Source organism: Eubalaena glacialis, chromosome 13 (genome assembly GCF_028564815.1).
Source record: "Eubalaena glacialis isolate mEubGla1 chromosome 13, mEubGla1.1.hap2.+ XY, whole genome shotgun sequence".
Lineage (NCBI taxonomy): Eukaryota > Metazoa > Chordata > Mammalia > Artiodactyla > Balaenidae > Eubalaena > Eubalaena glacialis.
This window is the reverse complement of record NC_083728.1, coordinates 87,343,199-87,355,377: the sequence shown is the minus strand read 5'-3', so window position 1 is coordinate 87,355,377 and position 12,179 is coordinate 87,343,199. Positions and strand designations below refer to the sequence as shown.

Sequence of the window (12,179 nt, the reverse complement as noted above, 5' to 3'; positions counted from 1 at the left end):
TGAACCCGCGTCCCCTGCACTGGAAGGCGGATTCTTAACTGCTAGATCACCAGGGAAGTCCCCCTGCTGGCTTTTGAAGGAAAAAAAAAAGCCCATTTTAACGCTTTCTAAAGAATAGTGTAAGCATCCTGAGGGTGAGAACCATGTTATTTGCTTCTCTAAGAGTGTTCACTGCACCAGGACAGTGCTGGACACGCAGAAGTTTCTCAATACATGTTCACAGGGCCAGAATGAACTTTTTGTCCTTGAAGTGAAACAGAGGACCAAACTAGACCTGCCTTAGTCCTGAAGTTTCTGGGATGTATTAATTCTTTTCCTAAAGCTTTTCATCCTAAAAGAATCCTGCAGTTACGGAATAGTGGTATCCTTTCCTGTCCTTGGTCCCTCTAGCTTGGGTGCAGCCCATGGCACTGGAAAAATGAATTTAAGATAAAAACTAAATTCTTGTTCCCTTATTGCAATGTCTACAGCATAAAGCCGATTTACAGCAACATGGAATTCCTCTGGTCTTTAAGATCTCACTATGCAAGTAAAGGAGGGAAAGGAGGAAGACAGATGCTTACAAATTCCTGTCGGGGGGCGGGGGGGGAGGGGAGGATGACCTCATCATTTATTGGGTGTTGGAAAACAGCCCAAGGAACACAGTTCAGATTCCTTTTGGGGGAGGCACTGAAAATCCCCTGATAACCCAAATTCTCCAAATCTTTTAGGCCTTGAGAAAAGGATGGAGGGCGAGATGAAGGAAGTGGTCCTAGGTGCAAGTGACGTTTCCCATTAGGGGGCTGTCCACTCTGAGATGGGCTGTGTTCATCCCGATTCCTAGATGGAAACTCTGGACTTGGGAAGTGTGGAAGTTCCATTTAAAAGGCCCAGGCAGGGGACCGCAGTCCAGTGGTTAAGACTCCACCCTTCCACTACAGGGGGCGAGGGTTCAATCCCTGGTTGGGGAACTAAGATCCCACTAAGATTCTGCATGCCTAGTGGCCAAAAAAAAAAAAAAAAAAAAAAGAAATAAAAGGCCCAGGTAGGATTTGAGGGAATTGAATGGGTGGTTTGGGGAGAGGATAAAGGGGGTTGGAGATGATATCTTGGTATTTGTACTCAAGGGGGTACATAGGGGAAATGTACATATGGATACATATTGGGATATGTAAACAGGAGGACAAAAGCCCTGGGAGCGGCCCTTTCCCTCCACATTTTCAACAGCATCTTCCGGTTCTTCCTTTAGCAACAATCCCACAGTTCTTTTACAAAATGGGTTGCAGTCCATGGAGCACTTCCATACTTGATGGCTTCTCTCCAGTCCTACTGGCATTTTACGGACTAGGAGCTCCCCACTGTTAGCAGGGACAGAGCTGGCCTCAGGACCTCTGCCAACCCTTGGTTGCTCTGGGGAGAATTAGAAAAAGACTTTCTCCCTGGGGGAGTGGGGCACAGGGTGGATTTCAGGTGCCCCCCTGCTTTGTGCTGGGTACAAGCCCTATGGGGATCCTGCAGTCCAGAAAAGACCAACTTGGGGCCAGGCTGGCCTTGGGCTCAGTGTGCGATCTGAGACCCAGCCTTCCCATCTGTAAAAGGTGGGATTGTATTACATCTTCCCCCAGCTCCTTCCCAGATACGATGCCTCATGAATCTGTGAGTCTAGGGACAGCTTCTCACCCCACATCAAATGCTTCCTTCCTTCCCAGCTGCTTCTCAGCTTAGAGAGACAGCTGGCAAGGTAGAGGCTGGAGGTGAAAGGGGGATAGGATTCTGGGGAAGTCTGGGTGTGCAATGGTTTGGTCAAAAGAGCCTTGGACAAGGAGTGTGTATTTTTTCTGCTTAACTTTTTTGAGCCTCAGTTTGTACCTCTGAAAAATGGGAACGGCACCACCTTATATAGAGAGCAGTGCTGTAGGGATTAAACAACATTGCCCAGGTGAACTTGCCAGGCACAGAGTGGGTGCTCCGTAAGCACTTGCGACCCGAACAGGGTTTGGTTGGGAAGGTTCTAAAGAGCGTGTGTTTGGGGACCCAGGCACAAGATCTGGCTTTCGGGGCGCACGGCTCCCCGGACCCCCAGCTCTGCCGCCACTGCCGCCTCCTCGGCCCCGGACCGCCGAGGGTTAATGAGAAAGCCCCACGCCCCCTTTGACGGCGCAGAGCCCACCTCGCCGAATTTGAAAAGGCGGCCCTGAGAGGCGTGGGCGCCCCCCAGACATTTCCAGCTCGGACCTGGGCTCCGCTCGCTCACCGGCGCGCTCGCTCGGCTCCCGGCGGGGGCCGCGGGTTCGGTCCGGCCGTCGGTGCGCTCCCGACTGTCCTCCCGCCCGGGACTCCGGGTCCCCGCGGGCGGCCGCGCAAGATGAAGCTGGCTCTGCTTCTGCCCTGGGCGTGCTGCTGCCTCTGCGGGTCGGCGCTGGCCACCGGCTTCCTCTACCCCTTCCCGGCCGCAGCCCTGCAGCACCACGGCTATCCTGAGCAGGGCTCCGGCTCTCCCGGCAGCGGCTACGGGAGCCGCCGGTGAGTAGCTGGGGGCGGCGGGACCTGGGGGCGCGCGGCAGCCCGGGGCTGGGGGCGCGGGGGGTGGGGTTTGGGGCTTGGGATCTTGGGATTGGGGGTTGGGGGCGCGGGCTGGGTCTCGGGGCGGTCTGGGGCTGGGGGCGCGGGGGCGGGGTTTGGGGCTTGGGAAGGTGGGATAGGGGGCTGGGGGCGTGGGGCGGTCGAGGACTGGGGGGCTGGGGACGCGGGGTGATCGGGGCACAGACAGTGGGGGCTGGGGGCTCGGGGCGGAGAGACTGAAGGTGCGGGGCTGGGACTGCGGTGGTCTCTGGCCGCGCCCACCCCCCCTTCCTTTCCTTGCTCTCCCAACCTTCGCCCCTTCGGCTCCCGAATCCGGGTGGAGGTGGCTCAGACCTGCGGCGGGGGCGCGCGAAGGGGTGACCGTGGCTGGCTGGGGCTCGGTGGCTCAGTTCCTGGACGTTTACCGGCTCACGTGGCTCCGCCGAGCTCACCTGCGCGGCCGCGGCTTTGTGTTGGGGAGCAGGTTCCCGCGATGCCAAGGCCTTGCATCCGGGCCCCCTACTCTCACGCCGGCCGCCAGGGACACCGGAGGGGCGATTCCGTCCGGTCTTCGGGGCTGGGCCCGCGGAGGAGCCTCGGCTGCGGCTCCCCAGCCACCTGGGAACTTGGAGCCGGCTCCGATCGCATGAGTCCGTGGTAGGGTCGGAGAGGGAGCAGGGTCACGGAGCCCGCGGTGCCCGGACCCACCCGCGGCCTCCTCCTCCGCCGGCAGGTGGCGCCCTGGCCACCCCAGGACGGTTAGGGCAGCAACTTCTCAATCCGTGGTTGAATTCCCCCAGAAAACGCGTTAAGTACTCAAGTAAAAGTTGCCAAATCCCTCGTCTGCGTAACTCATTCGAATTTAGCTTTTCCCATTTAATAGTAACTACGACTCACACGGCTGTAATAGCCTTCTAGAACACACAGCATGCATTGGTAGCATCCATCTCTTTTGATCCTAAAACCACCCCAGGGTTAGCTATTAGAGTATTATCTTTCCTTTAACGGAGGAAACTGAGGCTCAGAGAGAGGTCCCCAAATTCGGTGGCAACTCAGGACTCACCTCTTGTCTTCTTTCTCCAAATCCTGTGCTTTCTATGGCACCACTCTGCTTATCGTTTATGGAGCAAGGCAAGAGACAGGTCCCAGTTCTTCTGTCCTCCATGGTGTTTACCAAGCCAGGGAGGGCTATCAAGATGAATTCTGGCAGCGTCTTGTATCAAGGAGACAGGGGTGTTTTGTGTTGAGAAGAGCGGTACACTTAATGGCTGGATAAGGCCGTTCTCAGAAGAGCATTTAAAGTGCTTCAGGAAATTTTTCCGTGCAATTTTATTTCCTTCGTTTTGTTTGGAAGTACTTCTCCAAGGCTCCTATTAGTATTATTCTCCAAACACCCACAGTAGTGTGGACTCTGCACACTTCCATAGGAGCGTATTTTAAAAACTAAGCTTCTCAAATCGCAGAATGATATGTCTAGCATGATCTCACTTATGAAAAAAAATTCGATCTATATCTATCTATCTATATATATATCTCCAGAAAAAAAGTTGGTAGGAAACCATTTTTGGCAGTTACCTATAGGGAGAGACCTGGGGCTGGACTAGGGGAGAGAGTGAAAGAGGACTCCCATTTTTTCCCTCTGTGTGCTTGTGTCTTTTTTTTCCTTATAAATTTATTTATTTATTTTTTGGCTGCGTTGGGTCTTCGTTGCTGTGCGCGGGCTTTCTCTAGTTGCATTGAGCGGGGGCTACTCTTTGTTGCGGTGCGCTGGCTTCTCATTCCAGTGGCTTCTCTTGTGGAGCACAGGCTCTAGGCATGCAGGCTTCAGTAGTTGTAGCACGTGGGCTCAGTAGTTGTGGCTCGCAGGCTCTAGAGCGCAGGCTCAGTAGTTGTGGCACACGGGCTCAGTTGCTCCGCGGCATGTGGGATCTTCCTGGACCAGGGCTCGAACCCGTGTCCCCTGCATTGGCAGGCGGATTCTTAACCACTGCGCCACCAGGGAAGTCCCTCTGCTTGTGTCTTGTTTGCATGTTTTACAAGGAGGGTACATTCATGTATTACTTTTGTAATTCAAAAGTGTGTGTGTGTTGGGGGCTGGGAGTAAGGGTGGGGTTGGGGGGGGGAAGGCTCCGGCAGCCTGGACTCTGCATGCAGAGAGGGGCCAGAGGGGAAGTCCATGAAGGGAGCCAGTGAATGGGGACGGGGGTTCTGGCGTTTGGTGGGCTGGAACTTGGGGACCTCCAGAGACACTTGGAAAGGATAGTTTTAGCACAAATAAAAAAAGGCCCAAACAAATGTAATCTTCCAGAACTCTTTCTACCAGGATGGGAGCAGGGAGAAGGTATAATTAGGTTCAGGGAGGATCTGGATGAATTTGTGGAAAATGGATTTCTGAATAGGATATTGGGGGGTGTTAAGGACTTGGGGCGGGTTCCAGATGCTTGAGATGGGTGTTCTGGACCGTAACTGAGCCCTCCCATGCAAAGCCCTGCGTGGGCACTGCAGGCACCTGATTCGGGTCTGGGCGAGTTATGGGCTGGAGCTGGCCTGGTGTCACATGTTCCTGTGTGTTATTCGCTCCAGAAGCAGAAGGCTTGGGGACGGCGTTTGGCACAGGGCTCTTCACAGCTTTGGCCTCTGCTTGGCTCCATACATGTGTTTACAGTGGCTTGGTTTCAGCTGATGGGCAGGGCTACAGGGCTGTTTCTTGACAAATAGTCTTATTTCATGGTTGTTGCTCCTGTTGGCGGTTTGTGTTCTCCTTTCTGTGTGTGTGTGTGTGTGTGTGTGTGTACCTGTACCTACCTTCCTGGGCTGGGTGTCTGTGTCTAACATGTGCTGGGGGCATCTTGCTTTGCCCAGGGATGCTCTGCTCTGGTCACCTCCATCACAAGCCCAGGGCGGGCCCCTCTGATGAAGCTATTTTGGCAAAAAGAAGAGGACCCCAATTCCTTAGAGGCCTGTTTCCAGTAGAATCTTGCAGCCCTGTGTTTGGGCCACTCATGACTTTTGTCATCCACAGTGCTATTCGGATGCCAAATAAAAGCTAAAGGGAAATGTAACATTAATTGACCGGCAGGGTTGCACAAGGATGGAGCCTCTCAGCTGCCCAGCCCTGTTCTTCCCAGAAGGACTTGCCAGTATAAGGATAACACATTGGTGAAACTCTTTAATGGATGTATATCTCACTCTTCTCCCCGCCTCCCTCCCCTGATCATTCCCTCCCTCCCTTTCACAGATGGTGATTAGAAGTCTTGTCTGTTGTCTGCTCCTCATCTCTGTATCCAACCCTAAAGGGTCCAACATAGCAGCGAGTCATCCGGGCACGAGGAGTGAGAACCAGAAAGGGGGCCCCGCACCCCATCTGGGGTGCACATCTCCCAGCTGTTGATGGAGAGGTTTTAATTTGGATAAAAGTTAATATTAATTCTTGGAGTGGGAATGTTCTTCTAAGAGAAACCAGAAGAGTGGTGGGACCTGCCTGGATTTTAAGCAGGGGAAGGAATGAATACACCCAGAGGGCGGGTTCGTGGGGCAGGGGAGGAGGGACAGAGTTGCTTTATGCTTCTGCCCTGAAGAGTGGCACGCATTCCATAAACCTATTCCTTCTGTACAGGACCCGAGGCATGAGAACAAAGAGAGACCACATACTACAGGGCTGAATATCTACAGGTTATGAATCAAGCTAACGGATGGTTAAATAAGTAGGTCCTATCGTCTAACCTTGATGAGTAATACCTTCACAGTGACCTGGAAAGCCAAGTTCAAATGAGGAATTCTTAGACGCTTTAGAATTCTCTGCTCTGGCAAGTGGTGGCAGGGGGAAGGCTCCCCACGGCCCAGCCATCTTCACTGCTTTTTGACCTTCAACTTCCTGTGTCTCTTTAGTCTTTTTCATTGTGGGAGAATCCTCTCCTTTAAAAGAAAGTATTTCCAGGGACCTCCCTGGTGGTCCAGTGGTTAAGACTCTGAACTCCCAATGCAGGGGGCCTGGGTTCGATCCCTGGTCAGGGAACTAGATACCACATGCTGCAACTAAAGATCCTGTGTGCCGCAACAAAGACCCGGCGCAGCCAAACAAATAAATACTTTTAAAAACCTAATAAAAGAAGGCTTTTCCCCCTGCCATTGACTTGGTGAAGAAGGCCAGTTGTCCTGTAGAATCCCAGGTTCTAGATTTGGCTGACTGCTTCCCAGTGGTGTAAATAATTGGATCCTCTATGCCCTGTATCTCTTCTATGTTAGAGATTAGGTGTAAATGTTTGATTAGATTTAGGATCTTTTTTTTTTTGGTGGTGGTGGGGGAGGACAAGAACGCTTTATAGTTGGTCCAGTGGATCGTGTTATATCATATCAGGAGGTGTTATGGATTGAATGCTTATGTTCCCTCCATCCCGCAATTCATATGTTGAAGCCCTGACTCTCAATGTGATGGTATTTAGAGGTGGGGCCTTTGGGAGGTAATTATGAAGATGAAGGCTTAGATGAAATCATGAAGGTGGGGTCCCCATGATGGGATTTGTGTCCTTATAAGAAGAGGAAGAGAGACCAGAGCGCCTTCTCTCTCTTTGTCTCTCTCTCCTTCCCATGTGAAGACACAGATAACTGCTGTGTGCAAGCCAAAAAGATGGTCCTCACCAGTAACTAAATCAGCCTTGATCTTGGACTTCCCAGCCTCCAGATCTGAGAAATAAATGTCTGGTGCCTAAGTCACCCAGTCTCTGGCGTTTTGTTATGAAAGCCTGAGCTGACTAATATGGGAGGGCATGACATTTTTTTCCTGGAGAACTGGGTGTCAAACCTTCACCAGAATACCACTGCCTATAGGTTCCCTCCTTCTTTGCTCTCTTTACTTTGCAATTTATTTTGAAGAAACTAGGCTTTGATAGCGTTTTCCTTGTTCAGGATTTGTTTGATTATATCCTCATGGTGCCTGTTAACATGTTCCCCTATCCTCAGTGTGTCCAGAAAATTGGAAATTGGATAGGGAGGCTCGATTAGATTTTGGTTCCTTCTCCTCCTCTTTATTATTATTATTTGTTTGGGCAAAATTACCTCTATGGCTGTGTAGCATTCTTCCATTAAGAATCATATCAGGAAAAAAAAAAAAAAAGAATCATATCAGGAATCACACAACATCTTGTCATCTCTCCTCTTGTGATGTTAACAGGTGTTGATGATCACTGCCTAGGTCATTATTTCATTAAGGGTTACAAAACGGTCCTATTCTAATTCTGACATTTCTTTTTCATTTAATTACTGGAATACTTGCATAAATAATTTCCCGCTTATCTACTATTTGTAGGGAATCATGTTTTGAATTCATTTTTGATTTATCTCTCCATTGTTTCATTTTGCAAATGTAAGTGTGTGAGTGTGTCTTCCTTCTTTTTTAAAAAAAATTTATTGAAGTTTAGTTGATTTACAATGTGTTAATTTCTGCTGTACAGCAAAGTGATTCATATGTATGTATACATATACATAATTCATTTTTATATTCTTTTCCATGGTGGTTTATCACAGGATATTGAATATAGTTCCCTGTGCTATACAGTAGAACCTTGTTGTTTATCCCTTCCTTTTTTTCTTATGCAGAGGTGGTGTACTAGTTACACTGTTCTGCACTTGGCTTTCTTTGTTTCACATTGTACTGTGGCGATTGCTCTAGATCAGGGCATAGATAGCTTCTGCATTCATTTTGTTTTTCACGATTTAAAATTTTGTGGTTAAAATACACATAAAGCTTACCATCTTAACCATCTTTAAGTGTACAGTTTGGTGGTATTAAATACATTCAGAGGGTTGTCCAGCCATCACCAGAATGTTCATCTCCTGCATTCATTATTTTTTTTTTGTTTTTTGGCCACGCCCTGCGGCTTGCGAGATCTTAGTTCCCCGACCAGGGATCTAACCCGGGCCCCTGAAGGGAAAGAGCTGAGTCCTAACAACTGGACCTCCAGGGAATTCCCTCCTGTATTCATTTTTGTAGCTGTGTAGTTCTCGGTGGTGCCAATGACTGTAGTTTTTTCAGCAAGTCCCCTGCTGATAGACATCGTGTTGTTCTAACCTTTTGTGTCACGTGTAATGCCATAATAAATAGCCTTGTGAGTTATTGATTTCATATTTTTGCAAATGAATCTTTAGGATGCATTTTTTTAAAGCGGATTTTCTGAGTGAGAAGGTAAATGCATGCGTAATTCTACCAGATAGTGTCAAATTTCCCGCCATAGAAGTTACACCATTTTGTATTCCCATCAGCAGGTTTTTCTTGGGATACATTTGAAGATGACACTTCAATGATGCTGGGTCAAAATAGCCTTGTGGGGATGAGAGCGGCCTTCCCTGGCCTATACCACCTGCCAGCCCGACCCACTCCTCACATTTGAGGGGTCTGGGGCAAGGGTACAGAGGGAAGCCCACACATTGTATGTCTAAATATTTAAAAGATATAATTCAAGCTTACAGACTGTTAAATAAAATAAATTCTGTCATTGACCTTGACAAACACACCTTCCTCATGACCTGGGGGTGGGGGTCGGGGTTCAGGTTTAGAAGTCTTGCCTCCATGAATTTTGTGTGGGAGTTTGGCGGTGCAGGAAGAGCCACCTTCCCCTTCCCTCCTTGTCCCGCCAGATACCCGGCCCTGGTCAGGCCTCACCCACACCCCGTGGACACTCTAGTGCAGCCCAGAAGCCCCTCTCCTTACCCTGACAACTGCCACTTGGCCATACCCCCTGCTTGAGTGTGCCCAGCTGTCTGGGGAGGGAGTTCCAGGCCCCTGGGTACCCACCTTTGTTCCACGAGGGGGGCTGTGGTCTCTGGAGGGTCACGTCCCCTCGGCCCCATGGTCTCCTCGCCCTGTGGGGTGGGGTGTGGCTGGAGAGGGGCCAGATTGGGGTCCTTGAAACCTCAGTGCCCAGGATGGGGCTCCTCTCGCCCAGGTTTAAGGCAGTTCTGGGGGGATGTGGAGTGAGTCTTGGGGATGGAGCAAGGACACATGTACCCTGAATCCTCAAAAGTTGGACAGCCTTTCCCCAGATGTCCACGGTCAAAAGAGGCTGCGTCGTGGTGACAGAGCTACGCTGTGTCCAGATATTCCCTTTCTGTGTCGTCCCTGCCATGTCCCCCGTTAGACAGTGAGCGCCAGGTGGGACATCACCCGCCTGTTTGCGACCCAGCCCAGGGCCCAGAATAGAGTCGGGCTCTGCCAGTTGTGTGGAGTGAACCGGATCGCATCCACCAAGGACCCACCAAGGCCCTGAATCCAGAGCGGATGTGGGTCCTACGGGGGGTCACTTTGCAGTCCCAGTGGCACGGGTCACATACTCTCCGTGGATGTAAAGACCCCTTTCAGAGATGACGGGGAGCTTTGGGGAAGGAGGCTTCAGGGTGGCTCCCAGGGGCTTGCTCCTGCCCTTTTAGAAACACAGCTGTATTCTGGCCTGACGTTAGGGTATTTACCCATTTTCAGACTATTCTAAGGAATGGTAGGATGGATTTCAGAACGTGCGACTGCTTATGGTTTTCCGTTGAGAAATTCTCTGGGAGTCAGTTTTGGAAAGGGTCTGACCCCTGCTATGATGACAGTGCTGGACCGCGCTATTTCCTCCCCGTTCTTCCTGGTCCAGCCTCCCCATCCCCACCCCCAGCTTCCCAGGCAGGGCCATTTGACCAGTGCAGAGGCCAGGGCGCAACGCTCAGCAGGGTCCATGCTTGGAGTTTAATGCTTTGCGCTCACCATCTCCAAATTCTCGATACTCTTATTCTTAAATGTGTGCTTTGTAAGTGAAGTCCGATGGGACCATGGGGCACTAGGAACTTGATCCTCAGCTTTGACCATGACCCACCTCTCACCACCTCCTACCGCCTCCCTGGGGCGGGTTCTCCGCTACTCACTCCCCACCCCTCTGGCACCCCAGGTCCACCTGGCCTCCCCCTCTCCACCCCTGCCCAGTGCCCGCTGCCACCCTCTGCCTCTGGCCGGAGCCTGGGTGTGGGCTCAGAGGGGGTTGGGATTGGGTGCCCGCACCCCGTGCCACCCTGGAGTGGGACGTGGCGGCTGCAGTCCCCGCCCTGGGCTGGCAGTGCTACCGTGTGCTCAAAGGGTGACTCAGCAGGGGAGAACCTCTGGCCACACCGATTCTAGTGTGTCCTGGGGAGAGACTGCAATACCCTGAAGCGTTGCCCATCCGTCGTTGTACGATGGTGGGCCCCTGGGAAGGGGATATGCCTGGCTTGACTTCCCTGCTCCGGACCGGGGCGCTGTGCTTCAGCCCGCTAGCTAGTGGGAAGGGTGGCACGCACACTTACACACCGTGGAGTTGCAGGGAGGGGTCTGCACTTGCCCCCCAAGGATCCCTGTGCACGAGGGAGCACACATGAAACACTAAACAAATGACAGGTTGAGAGAGACAGAGAGACAGAGAGAGAGACAGAGACCCCAGAAGAGAGGAAAACACTTTGTATTTTACTATCTTTAATGACCCAGCTTTTTGAATGAGGGGTCCCTTAACTTCAGTTTGCCATGAGTCCCACAGATTATTTAGCTGGTCTTAGATACAGCAGGTCGCTGATTGGCTCATCACGATGAACTGGGGAGATTAAAGAATTGGGTATCCAGACCCACACATGACTCAGGAAGTCTAGGTCCTGGAGAGCTGTATTTAATGGCCTCCCCAAGTGGGTTTTTTTTTGGATGCCACCAGGTTTAGGAAGCACTGTGTGGAGAACAGAATTTTTTGAGATTCTTTCATCATGACCCGTAGTAGGAAATACCTTTTATGTGGTGCCTGAGTCCATGCGCGTGCACTTACACACACATACACACACATTCCCACACAACCCCAAATGCGCATACACATACCCCTGAAATAAGTTTCACAAAATCATGCTTACTATTACCATATGTGATACTTTCTTTTTTATGGTACTCTATCTAGTTCATAAAAAAGTGCTTGCCAAGACTCAGAAAATTGATTCCACAGCCCCTCTGGCTTAAGACCAGCAGTGGGAGACCCCGTGCCTTGGGAGAATTCAGGGGTCTTCTGGCCCCATCACCCCAGTTCCCCTGCCTGGTTCTCTAGACTCTGACTCCGAAACCTCTTTCTTGTTCTTTCTGCTGAGCTGAGGTGCTTGGCCTGTCCCCTCCCCACCCCATACCTCGGCTCCACCCTCTTCTGGGGGCAGTCACACACCCCCTCCTTCAGGAAGTCTTCCTGGACTGCTCTGCTCCCCTCTCTGTGGGCGGCTCCCTGCGCCTCCTGTATCTGTGATTGCTTGTGGTTTTTGTACCGAGAACTCACTTCCTGCTCTCCTTCCCCGCAGATGGAATCATTTCTCCTACCTGTTTCCTCCCTAGCATGGCCCTCACGGGCCCACCTGGGACATGAGTGCATGAGCTGGGCCTGTGCCCTGAGCCTGGGCTGCCTGCCATCCACCCCTGCCTCTTGGACATGGGAGCTTATCCAGGCTGGGCATTTAACCACCCAACCTTTTCCGATCCCACAGTCGGTCGGTTGGAGGCTGAAGCTGGGGGCTGAACCATGGGGGAAGGGGTGTTCTGCCCTGAGCCCTGAATGAGAGGGGTTCTCTGTAAACTCCAGGGGGGTGAATGATCCCCTTTCCACCTCTCCCTCCCG

General features: G+C 51.5%; 1 protein-coding gene across 2 annotated transcripts in view; it reads left to right on the top strand.

The window, feature by feature from the left end:
* The first annotated feature begins 2,198 nt into the window (after positions 1-2,198).
* Positions 2,199-12,179, top strand: part of COL26A1 (collagen type XXVI alpha 1 chain) — a 175,374-nt gene continuing 165,393 nt past the window's right edge. For both annotated transcript variants that reach the window (XM_061208184.1, XM_061208183.1), the window contains exon 1: positions 2,199-2,502. In XM_061208184.1, coding sequence (XP_061064167.1) covers positions 2,345-2,502 — 158 coding nt within the window. In that variant the 5' untranslated portion in view covers positions 2,199-2,344. The remainder of the gene's footprint in view (positions 2,503-12,179) is intronic.